This window comes from Haemaphysalis longicornis, unplaced genomic scaffold, assembly GCF_048455015.1.
Source record: "Haemaphysalis longicornis isolate Haplotype H1 unplaced genomic scaffold, Haemaphysalis longicornis Haplotype H1 scaffold_63, whole genome shotgun sequence".
NCBI classification, from domain to species: Eukaryota; Metazoa; Arthropoda; class Arachnida; order Ixodida; family Ixodidae; genus Haemaphysalis; species Haemaphysalis longicornis.
Window position 1 is genome coordinate 1,492,574 of NW_027526411.1, and position 12,656 is coordinate 1,505,229.

Sequence of the window (12,656 nt, forward strand, 5' to 3'; positions counted from 1 at the left end):
GGAAAACATTAATGTCTAGAAAACATTACGGTACCTGGTGCTTCAGCACTTCGGTGACCAAATAAAATTGCTGTCAGGACTTCTAATGTAAAACCAAAAGTTTTTTTTCTCGCTTTGAGGGTGCGTATCACAACCGCCACAAAGTTGCAGCAATTATTGGGAATGAATTTAGATGGGATTGTTTAGTGTTATTCCTTTGGAAAACATAAGGGCCTGTAGGTATCGCATATAACAAGTGTTCAACAGAGATCTAATTCTGGCAAATAAAATTACGCTGTTTAATACACTCTGGACATGACCAAATAAACATGTGATAAAGCTCGTTCTCTTATTCACGGAATAAAGTTCTTGTTAGGAGAAAGCGGGATTATGCCTGTGGGAACGAATGGGTGCAAACAGTTTCCACCAGAATCCGTTCACAGTTGTGATCTTCACCGTGACACGCGCGGTAATCAGCTGCATCTCTTTGCTTAGCCAAGGAAACCTTCCTAGCTGGTTAGACGTAGGCGGATCCTTTATTTCAAATAAAAGATCAGGCCTATTTGAGGAAATTGTTTGTTTATTTTTTATAAATACCCATAAACAGATCTGCCGTAACATTATTCTGATTCATAAAAAGGGAGATACCAAGGATTTTAAGAATTACAAACCCATCATCCTACGCTCAGTAGTTCACAAGCTGCTTACCAAAGTTACAGTTAACCTCATCAGAGACAGCCTGGATTCTCAACAACCCAGATATCAGGCTGGGTTTAAGAAAGAATATTTGCCCATGGGTCAAACCCATGTAGTCAAGCAAGTGATAGAACAAATTGGCTCGAATTCACGCTGTGAAGGTGATTGGAAAGCAAAGCTGTGAACGACCCCCAGAACTATTCCACATGCGACTTCACTTGAATTCACACACGTGGCTCTAGAAAGAGCGAAACCAGATATTCTGCGAGCCGTTATCTGAAATTTGTGGAGGCTCCGTCCCCAACGCAGCATCGTCCGCAACGGCCGTGCTCGAGCGCCGGACGCCGCCACTGTAGCCCGGTCGTGCGTCGGAAGAAAGAAAACGGAGAGGAGCGTGTTTCGCAGGGTGAGACAGCGGAACCTAGCCTTCCTGATGTGCTAGCTCGAGGCTACACCACCGCGCGACACAAGCGCAGATACCGAAGCAATCCGGCGGCTTGTGAGCTTTGTGTTAGGGCAAGAGAAGATAGGCAGCAGGGTTCGGTGGCATGGGTGACCAGAACGGGGTTCTCAGCTTTAATTACAGTGCGATTTGTAGAATGATTATAATGCGGATGTTGATAGCACATGCCAAACGGAGGGCATGCAGAATACTCATGCCGTCGCAACATGCGTATGGCACAAATAGCTACAGGCATGAAACGGACAGTGAGATTAGTCTTGCTGGATGTCCGACACTTTTTTTTCTGCTGCCGCGTCTCGATAGCGTTCTGGCGTTGCAATTCCTTGTAAACGTCCTGTTCGCCACGGCTTTAGTGCAGTGAGTTGACAGTTTGTCCGAAAACGTCAGTAGAAACTCGGCTCCACGCGGTGTGGCGTTGATTCTGACGGACTTCGGAAACTCCGACGCTTTGGCGCGGCTTCAAGTTGAGCGTGCGAGTCCTCTATAAGCAGATGGGAAGCACGCAGGTATTCTTATGTAGCGAATTGTGACGTTGCTGCTTTTCTTGGTGGCGTGACGACTCTGCTGCCACGTTTCGCAAACAGAGCCTGACGGTAGCTAACGTAGGATATCGCCCTTTCGTCTAAGTCATCGAACACTTACACCGTTTTTTCCAGCTTCGCCCTTCGACTCGCAGCGCAATCCGCAGAAGGCCATGATGGTCGGTGCACGATGGGTGGTAGGCCACTCCCTGGTGTGGTGGCTCGATAACTGGGAGAAACAAATGCTTCTCCAGTCGGTGCGCAGGCAGGTGTAGCTACCACTGACGACGATGTTTCATCTGGTACCAAAGGTCGCTGTACCCATCGTCACTTCAGACCAGCTCGTACATCTTTTACTCCCGCCCGCGAGAAGATCATTGGAAATGAACTAGTCCGTGATTCTAACGTTTTGATTTACTGACCCGAGTCGTAACGGTAATGTCACATTGGTAGGTCTCATAGTTTTTGCTGCCACCTGTGCGTCAATCTTCGTTGCAGCTTGATAAGGGCCGAGCGTCGTAGTAATGGGAAGAAAGACCGAGGGTATGTACTGGTATTCACATGACGAGACCACAGGTGTGCACACTTTCGACGCCGATGGTGCACGACTCTAGGACATGGCAATACGGCCTCCCCTCATTCCCTGTCAATCTTGAACCCTCTTGTGCAGCTTCTGGTCTTCAGTGGTAGGTATCGACGGTTTACCGTTTTCCGGATCTGTATTTTACTCTTGGGAAATGTTTTCTATGGGGCAACGGTGTTGACAAAGTTCAACCGCAGGGAAAGTTCTGGCTGATGACGTTTTTTCGGAGAAGAGCCCTTCCCGCAAGTAGCGATGCCATCATGGACAGGGTGCATGCATGCCGCAGTCCAGATCCTGCGGCATGCATGCACCCGTTCAACAATTTCGATTTAGACAGAATTAAATAAATATTTTCGTAAGTTTAAGAATCGGTGAAAGCTGAGGGAACTTTATAATCGCTATTCATCAGAACCAGTTGCTCCATTCGTCTTTTGTAATACTTATTAAAACACAACCGAATCGGTATTCAGCAATTCAGAAACTGCAGACCCATTCGTGACAAGCAGTGCGCAAAAGGTGGCGTTTCTCCAGCGGCCAGATGTCTGTAAGTGCTCTCTGCATTTTGTTTTTACGCCCTGCAAACCAATCCTTAACGTATCTTTGCCGTACGACCACTTATGCCGTCGGGTCCCCGTTACCGAGGAGGTGCTGTCGAACACGTTAATCAAGCCGTGCGAAGTAGGCACGTAATGGACGCGAAGCCGCGCCAAAACAGACCCAACACCGGCGCTAAAGCAGACGACAAAGCTGACGGAAGGGCCCCGCCGACGCGCCCGCCGGGGTGAGCGCGGGGAACCCTGGGTAATTGCGCCCTATCGCCGCGCCATCTACATTGGGCTCCGTGAGTGAAAAGCACCCTCCGCCTCTATAGTCGCGGTGGGGGTTTCTTGTCCCGCACGCCACGAAAGAACCATTGGCTGGTAGAGGTAGAAAGCGTTGCGTTAAAATCCGCAGGATACACTAAACCGTGCTAATGCCGTGGACAGATGGCATTTATTGACGATGAGAAAGCATTTGACACAGTACAACGCGCCGCCGTGCTGAAAGATTAAAAGGACCGGATAATAGAATAAACCTACATAATGCTTTTAGACTACATATATAAGAGATAAATGGGCAGTGTAACACTTCACAAGCAAAGCGACTGCGAAAACACAGGATTAAGGATAAACGGACAATACTTGAGTCATTTGAGGTTTGCAGACGCCACAGTATCGCTTTTTGAGACTGCAGAACCCCTGCGAGAAATGCCTGAGGAACTACAATCAAAAAGTATGGCCATGGTGGGACTAAAAATAAATATGAATAAATCTAATACAATAAAGAATAAGCATGCCGTAAGCGCCCTCTTCAGCTGAAGAAAGGAACCTCTAGAAGAAGTAAAAGAATTCAAGCACCTTGGACAGACGGTTGGTGCTGACCTCAATCACGACAGAGAAATCTGGCGCAGAATACGTATGGGTTGGGGAGTACTAGGCAAGCACTCTGAAATAATGAAAAAATAAGCTACCTCTGTTACTCAAAAGAAAATATATACAACCAGTGCGTACTGCCGGTGATGATATACGGAGATGATATACGGAGATGAACCGGAGCTTAAACGGTGATGATATACGGAGCCGATGTAAGCAAGCTTAGATAGGCTCAACGGGCTATGGAACGAATAATGTTAGGAGTAGCCCTTAGGGACAGGAAACGAGCTACCCTTATCAGAAAAAAAAACTAGAGTAGGAGATATCACAGTTAAAATATAAAAAAAACGAAATGGACCTGGGCTGGCTATGTTGTAAGGCGAACGGACAACCAGTGGACAATTAGGGTAGCAGAGTGTACACCAAGAGATGTATCATCTGCGCCTGACTGCAGTTCTTTTGGGCTCTTCATTTCATTCACCGGCCGAGCACTGTCATACCGTCTTGAGCGCCCAACGTCATCTACATCTGCTGAGCTTCATGCCATCAAACAAGCACTTCGCTACATTCTCTGCGAGCATCCAGCACAGTGGGTAATATTCACGGATTCGAAGACAGCACTGCAAACACTTCGACGTGCCAGCTGCTTCAGCATTCACGAACATACATCCCGCGATGTCTCTTACCTAAATCATCTAGTTTGTGTCGCCCCGCACCGCGTGATACTGCAGTGGATCCCTGCCCACTGCGGCATCATAGGCAATGAAAAAGCAGATGAGGCTGCCAAGAGAGGATTACGACTGCGGAACGTGAGGAACATTTTTTTCACGAAGCACGATGCCTCGAGACTAGCAAAGGAGCTTGTTTTCAGTGAAAGAAGCACCTTGTGGTCTCTCCCGGAAAACCAGCACCCATTCCTGCATCATGTCGACCCAACTTTTCCACTGAGGCTACCGGAGCGACTTCCACGTCGGCTAGAGACTTTGCTCCATCGCTTACGTCTCAACGTGGCACTAACACACATCTGCCGCTATCGCCTTGGCCTAACCTCGAATCCCTATTGTGACAACTGCGGTTCACCAGGAACCGTCGAGCATATTTTACTGGAGTGCCCTACATACTTTCAAGCAAGGAACAACCTCGCACAGAAGATCGAGTGCCTCAACCACAGTTCTTTGACTTTAAAAGCACTTCTGGGACCATGGCCATCTCTCTCCTCTCAGCGTAAAGTGCTAACCGCATTATTTGAATACCTCAATGACATCGGCGTCGCCGAGCTGATATAGTACCAGACCATCCTTGCACTGTACAATCGTCCATAGACTTTTCACGTGTCGCACTGATGGTCCCTAACGCACACGCTACCTCTTTTTTTTACTTCTTTTATTTTGTACTTTCTTCTCTCCCTTCCGCCTTTCTTCCTATTGCAACTTTATTCCCTCCTCCGATATCCCGCAGAGTAGCATGTCGGCGTTAACATGCCGGCAAACCTCTCTGCTTTCCTCTGATAAAGAGCTTTCTCTCTTCTCTCTCTCTTTCTCCCAAGAGATGTTCTAGAAGGAGGGGAAGGCCACTATTCCATTCGAGGGATGATATAAGAGTCGGGGGTAAACTGTGAATTCGAGCAGCGTAGCATAGGAGCAGGCGGAGGCCAATGAGCGAGGCCTTCTCCCTGAAGTGGGCCTGAGTAGGCTGCTGATCTTGATGATGACGGAAGGTCTTCTACAGGCCCGCAGAGGCAGCGGTCATACAATATCATACATGTGGGCGTCATGTTTACGATAGGAACGCCTTAAAATGATACTTTAGCCACAAAAGTTGTAACAGACAACAGTTTATGAACGGAAACATATGCTGCTGCAACGTGCGTTCTTATACGTACTGTCTGGATGCACCAAGCAACCACCAAAGTAATCAATCAGTCACAGGCCGAACCCTAGGAGCGTAGACTACCTTGAAGCCAAAATAAAACCAACCAACAACAACCCGCCGCGGTGGCTCAGTGGCTAAGGCGTTGCGCTGCTGAGCACGAGGTCGCGGGTTCGATTCCCGGCCGCGGCGGCCGCTTTTCTGATGGAGGCGAAAAGCAAAAACGCGGGTGTGTACGAGATTTCGGCGCACGTTAAAGATCCCCAGGTGGTCAAAATTAACCCGGAGCCCTCCACTACGGCGCGCCTCATCGCCTGTGTTGCGTCGGCGCGTTAAACCCTACAATCAATCAAAACCAACCAACAAGCGCTTGTTGAACAACGCTTTATGAGTAGAAATGAACGCAGTTTTCGCTGGATGTGACGTATTTAGCGCAGCAAAAGAAAATCTTGCCAACTCATTTATACCGCATTCAAAGCACCAGCACAAAACCAAGGTTCCCAGAAAAAACGTCAATAACACTCATTTTCATACAGATAAATAGCCAAACCTGAAACCTCCCATGTTGGCGCCTTTTCAAGTGGCGAATCTGCGCTCTTAACAATTCACTGCTTTTTTCTCTAATGTTCCAGAACCAGTGAAGAGACCGTTGTAGACGAGTTCTTCATACCTAAAGGGACAACAATATTCCCGAACATCTACGCGGTGCATCATGACCCGAAGCTGTGGAAGGAGCCCTACAAGTTCGACCCGTCTCGATTTTTAAACGTGGATGGAACGCTCATCCATCCAAAGCCCGAGTACCTTATGCCATTCTCTATCGGTAAGACACGCCAAGCTTGCGTATCACTCACTGAATGAGCTCGCAGTTTGAACAATGCATGACTGTTTGCTCTTGTAAGCTCGCCTCCTCGACGTATTAATACAAGCCCCGACTGTGATTAACAATGATTTTTTAGAGAAACTTCTTTAGGCAGCGGAAGGCCATACAGTTGTGACAATGATTCAGCAACTTGAGTATCTGTATACGAGATTCGTGCATGGGAATACCAGATTGTTGCATTTCTGCGACCGTCGTTTCAAAGCCGCCACGCGGTTTGGCGGCTAAGAAGCTGTGCTGCTGATCTCCAAGATGTCGGTATGCTCCCGACTGGAGTGACCGTTTTTCCTGCTGGAGACCACAAACGAAAATCCTCGGGTGATAAGATTTCGGCCCCCGGCTATAGATTTTCGGGGTGGTTGAGAATAATCTGTAGCCTTCCGCCACGTCTGGTAGCTTTGGCGCGTTGTAGCTCTGTAGCTTGTTGCGTTAAATAACCGAAATTTCGAAACGCAGACACTTGCGGCTTATTCAAGCACTCGTTATGAGATCAGAGACCTGAGCCAACATTTGTTAAGTATTTAATGAGGCATACACGTTGCGCTCTTTGCTGAGTTTTGCAACAAGAATTCCTTTACACGAGCCTAGTGACATGGGTAGCAAGGAGGCAAGCGATCTACGTCATAACAAGGTTGCACTCTGTACGATGCATTTGCCAGGAGCACTTGCGGCGCAGAAAAAAAATATCGCTTCAAAAACTATAGCTTCAAAAAACCGCGGGTTTTACCCCGATATCATAGGGCAGTGTGCCAGCAGTTTTTGAAGAACTGCTATTTTGAAGAACTCCTAGGCGTCAAATCTTTGAAGGATACAGGAATATGTTGATCACCCAACGTTTAAAAAAAGCGCAATTTGTGTAGCAGGTAAATAAATGAATTTTGTTACGGTGACATGGCACCCTCCAGCTGCTCCGTATGACCCGCGACATGCTGTTCATTGGAACGAACAGTCGGAATAAGACCGCGCGCACAAGCACAAGATTTCTTGCTGGCAGAACCTAGCGTTCGGGCACGTATCTTAACTAGCAGGCCGAAGAACCTGCCGTAAACGTTTACAAATGGTAGAAGGAGGAGGAACATTTTTTGGAGAAGCACGTTTGAAGAGAAGGGGGACAGGGATGGAGTGAGGTTCTGCGATGGCTTCAAGCCAAAAGATTTGGATGTGTGTACCCGAGGAGGTTGGTGGTTCGAACGGTTGTGCTGGCTTTGCGTGGGGAGCTGACTTGCAGCTTTATATTGCTCGTGTCGTGCGTGCAAGACCGCTACCTTTGAAGGAAGCTCTAGAGATGCTCACAGTTCACAGCATTCGAAAGTAGAAGAAACCCCGAAGGGTGTGCTCGCGAAATGACCTTTTAGAGACGGTATGTACCCTGTCCGTTTTGTTTTGTCTGGGTTGTTTATTTTCACGATGTCTAGCTTTCCCTTGGTTGTTTCACTGAATACATTGCCGGTGAGGTGACGACATGTTCACAATGCCTTCATGAAGTATTTTTGTGCATTATGCACAGACGTTTTTCATTCTGCAAATAAAATAGAGGCCCCGGGATGTTTCCATCGTGGGTGCCGAATATGTGTTTCTAACCTATTAATTATTTTATGACGAACATCTCCCCGCGTAATACACAGTATATTTTGTTTTGTGTTCACCTCAAGTGGCCCAAATTACCGGATCAGCTGGCCTCAACGTAGCTTGAAGCGAAAGAACAGCGGCGTTGCACAGCGCGAGCAGCAAGGGTCATACAACTTATACGTGCCCAAAACATTATTTTGGAAATTATAAAGGTGTTCACAAAGACGACCTGGTTTTTTAAAGCACTTCACAGTAATCGTTTGTGTGGGTGCTTAAATCATACCTTTTCGTTCTACATTTTCTTTGTTTTCAGGAAAACGCATGTGCCCTGGCGAGATTTTGGCAGTCGTGGAGATCTTCCTGTACATCACGTGCCTTCTCCAGAAGTACCGTATTGTACCAGAACTGGGAAAGATTCCTGAACTCGACGGCGAAATACCCCTTGAGGAGCTAAATCACTACAAGCTCATATTTACCCCACGATGAGTGGGTTGGCCCTGCATAAAAAACACCAGCTTCTTCAATAAAACTTTTTTAGCAGAGAAGACTCTGTTCTGAAGGTTGCTTCTCAGTTTTTTTTGTGTGTTTCTCTCTTGCATTTAAATCGTGAGCACAACACTGAAAGCGGTTACATTGTTTAGGAGTGCGTCTTATATAGTTGTCTTTCTCAGGCAAAAAAAAAACTGAAAGCAGTTATTGAAGCCACAGTGAGCTGGAGCCGTCCTTATTGGTATTTAGAAAAAAGAAATGTTTCCTTCAATGAATTCCCGCAACGTATTGTAGGTATAGTTTTATCGCGTCGTGTGGAATAACACGTGATTTTTCCTGGTCTGTGTTTTTATTCCATATTTTCGAAACTGGTATAGCAAAGACTGTTTACGTCAGGAAATGCCATAAAAGTATTTTCTCTACAATGCATAGTCACACTGATGTGTATTGTAGCCTTCTTCCGTTATCGGTTGTACCGCCTACATTTATAGCGTAGCGCGCAAAGATGGGAAGGCTAGCGTGGATTACCGGCCGAATAAAATGACTAAACGTCTGTATCGAAACCGATGCCCGGCTTCCGTCTTGCTTTTTCAGTCCAGGTTTTGAAGAGTGTTTTGAGCATAGATCCCGTCCACGGCTTCTCGATCAGCTGAACATTTCCCATGAAGAGGGCGCTGGCCGATGCGCTCCCCCAGAGCTTGTGAATAGGATAGGTATTCAGGTGCTGGAGCGGTGTTTAGTCGCACCCACGTACCGCGTGCAAGAGTGTCTCGGGGGCCCCGTGCAATCGATTCTGCGAGAGGAAACGGGTATGAGCCGAATGCGGCTTCTGGTGGGGTGGGGGAAGAGTATGTGTGAAGGGCGTCAAACAGGTCTTCGTAATACCTCGGGAGTTGTCTGTGCGCTGGAGGGTAATGTCTTTGTAGTCGGTAGTACTGTCTGAGATCTTACTCTGTCATTTCCGGCTTCAAGCGGTCGGAATTGCTTACGGCACCAGCGGTTCGGCGGAATAGCTATCGAATAGTCACAGAGCGTGAACGCTGTGCTTGGCGCTCGGCTGCTGGAATCCGACTGCCCTGTTGGTCGGGATTGTGGCTGGAGTCACCCCGTGCATTCCCATGCAACGCTCCGTCGCCGCGAGCTTCTTCCGTAGCTGCACACCTAGTTCCTCCTCAGCTGTCTCTTACACGCAAGATACGCAATACGTACATACACATTATCATCTCACATGCACGCTAGTGTATCTTAGGGACAGGACTGTTTAAATGGTTGCTCTATTTGAACTGCATGTCATGGGAAGTGCCAGTCATATGTAGTACAAGTAATCCGAAGGCTTCCTTCTTTGTGTGGCCGTCCCTGAATAATTTGCCAGGGACGCGTCAGTGATAGTAAAACGAGCCAAAGCGAGCAAAGATGGCGGGGATGTGTGATCGGGTTCTGTCAGCGAGGAACAGTGATGAAAGGACAAACTACGCGTGGCTGTTTAGGACAACAGCACTTGCCAGTGAACTGGAAGAAAGCTCCTAGTGCGAAGGCGTGCCAAAAACGTGATATCTGTTAGTTTAATGTACAGCTTCGTTAAAGCGTTCTGAGTGGCTCTGTTTCAAATGACGCTCATGTTCTACAAGACGTCGTGGACTGTTACGCAGGGGCTCACGAATACAACCTCCTGGCAGTGGGCGCTGCCGACGAGGACACCGCACCGGCTGGCGCTCCACCCTCGCTGCATTCTTGACAGCGTGGTAGTCGTGGCGCAGACCTTGCGTGGGAATGTGTTTCGCTTGAGATGCGGGGAGACACGCGACCGGCAAAGCACACGTGCCTAGAGAGCGTGGAGCCAGTGTCGTGGGCGCTAGGTTTGCAGCCATACCACCAGCTACGTTGGACGGCTGGGTGGAACTTGGGAAGGCCTGCTTGAGCAAAACAATGGGTGTCGAGGAGCTGATTCGGGGTGCCACGAATCTAAAGGCCTCTCGCTTGGTTGTTGTACATGTTACACCATGACGTATGGAGGGACCATGTAACGAGGGTGCAGGGAATCTGGGTTCATTGCGATTGAAAAAGACCCCTCGGCGGATCACAGATATATCTTACTACACTGTTAAAAATGTTGTGGCACTTACTGACAAAACACTAACCAGTTAGTTCTATCTACTTAGTGCTGTTTACTAACTGGTCATGCATAAACAAAGTAAAAAGCTACGCGTGACAATGTAGATATGCTGAGTGCGCAGCCTGACACAGACACATTCAACACGCACATATCATGCGTAGACAAGCAATAAATAACTTGAGCAAGAAAACAAACAAGGGGTAAAGAGAATTTATTATATTATATTATTTATTATTTATTGGAATTTATTCATTATTATTAAATCAGGGTGCAGCGACTAGTGATAACAGCGCTGCCGGAAGAACAATGAATTATCCAATCAGTTTGCATGCAACATGATCATTCTACACACTGCACAGATATTTTGGCGTGGTCAACAAGCCGCTAGAAATCACGTAACACAAAGTTCACCAGTGTTCAAAAAAACAGTTCATAAACTATACTGAACTCTGTACGGCACTAGGGAAACGCTCAGGATGTTGCTCCTGACCACTATAAAGCGCGTAGACCAAGGCAAAAGGAAGGCTTCTTCCCCTAGAGCTGCCAACGCATGCTCGAAATGACTCATCAGAATCGACCGGACACGCCACAGTAGTGGGAACTTAAAAGTACATCTGCTCTTCTTGCTGTTATAGCCAGCAGCGGAAAGTCCTCTGATAGAGTCGGTGGACTTGATGCAAAAATTTAATATTTTAGCGATAACTTTAGAACTATGCATTTTAATGTGAGCATATACAAGTGAGCATGTGGATTTGCAAAACTTTTTAATCGCGGTTTGGAGTAACAAAAGAGCTGTTGTTATGTTTAATAATTCATTGAATTTTGTACTAACAGAAAATGTTAGTATCTAACAAGCAGCAGTTACTAAGTGCACCGTCTAGACTAGTAACGGTGCCATACTTAGTGGCAGGATCTACGTACGTTCTGCTGGGTAGTAAAGTTCGTAATGAGTTAGTAAATACAGTCGTTACTACCCTTTTACGAGCTTTTTGTTTAGAGTGTAAACCTTGACCCTGGGCTAGTGGGTAAACATGCCACCTTACGCAACAGCGCGGAAAACTTTGACAAAGAGAAGGCAAATCAACACGAGCGCCGACGAACAGCTGGTGATATTTTATTAGAGTTCGCAATAAATAAAAGGAGGATTTAACGTAATCATACGCCGGTGCTGGAAGGAAAACCGAGATAGACGAAGTAAGCATACAAAAAGCGGCCTGTGCTGTAAAATGCGAAAAAAACACAAAAAAGCTTTCGTTTTATCCGTGCAAATACGTAATCTCCCACTAAAAAAGTGCCATTGAAGGCGAACTCACGTATCCCTGCTCTTTAAAGGGACACTGAAGTGATATGTAAACATTGCGGGATTACTTGCGCAAATTGTAGTCCTGAGTCCCCAGGCCATGTTACGACCACTCTGGGCGCGTTTACGCGATTTTATTTAGTAGAAAAATTAATTCGAAAATGCTGTCCTCCTCTCTTTACGCTCGCCCATTTTCTGCGGCGTTTTCGTGTGACGTCGCGAGGAGCCGAGCTCGCAATTGGCTGCGCTACTGCACGGCTCCCCGGCCTTCAGACAGAGTCAGTCGGCCCAGCGTTTCGTCCGCCGGCCGCCGACGGGTCGTCGCAATTCGTTCGCTCAGTTGAAACGAAGCCAGGACATGTTTGTGAATGGAAGAATGGGCCTTTCTTTACTTGGTTAGTTTGTACACTGTATCTAGCTCCAAGTCAAGGTCGCTTCACACAAGCGCTGCACAAGCGCACATGCGACGCTTCGCTGACTGGTACGCCAGTAGGAAAATATAAGGCCTCTTGAAGGCGGGCGAAGAGTCAGCGAAGTCAATATAGGTACTAAGGAAATAAAATCAACTTATATTTTTACTGTACAGCATAAAAATAGGGTGCGGGAAGCACTTTCGTGCGCTGGGCGAACAAGCACAGCGGTCAGCAGCACGACTACGCATCTGCGAACGCTTTTCCGTCTACGAAATGCAATTGCTAGACGTGAGCTATTGTAGAAACTCGGGGGACGCTTACTGCACGAGCGCAATACAACAAATAGTCACCGAAGCTGCTTGAAATGCC

At 47.3% G+C, this 12,656-nt stretch overlaps 1 protein-coding gene across 2 annotated transcripts in view; it reads left to right on the forward strand.

The window, feature by feature from the left end:
* Positions 1–8,531, forward strand: part of LOC144144141 (cytochrome P450 2C28-like) — a 46,895-nt gene extending 38,364 nt beyond the window's left edge. For both annotated transcript variants that reach the window (XM_077675520.1, XM_077675519.1), the window contains 2 exons: positions 6,156–6,346; positions 8,286–8,531. In XM_077675520.1, the coding sequence (XP_077531646.1) occupies positions 6,156–6,346; positions 8,286–8,458 (364 nt within the window). In that variant the 3' untranslated portion in view covers positions 8,459–8,531. The remainder of the gene's footprint in view (positions 1–6,155; positions 6,347–8,285) is intronic.
* Positions 8,532–12,656: the final 4,125 nt, after the last annotated feature.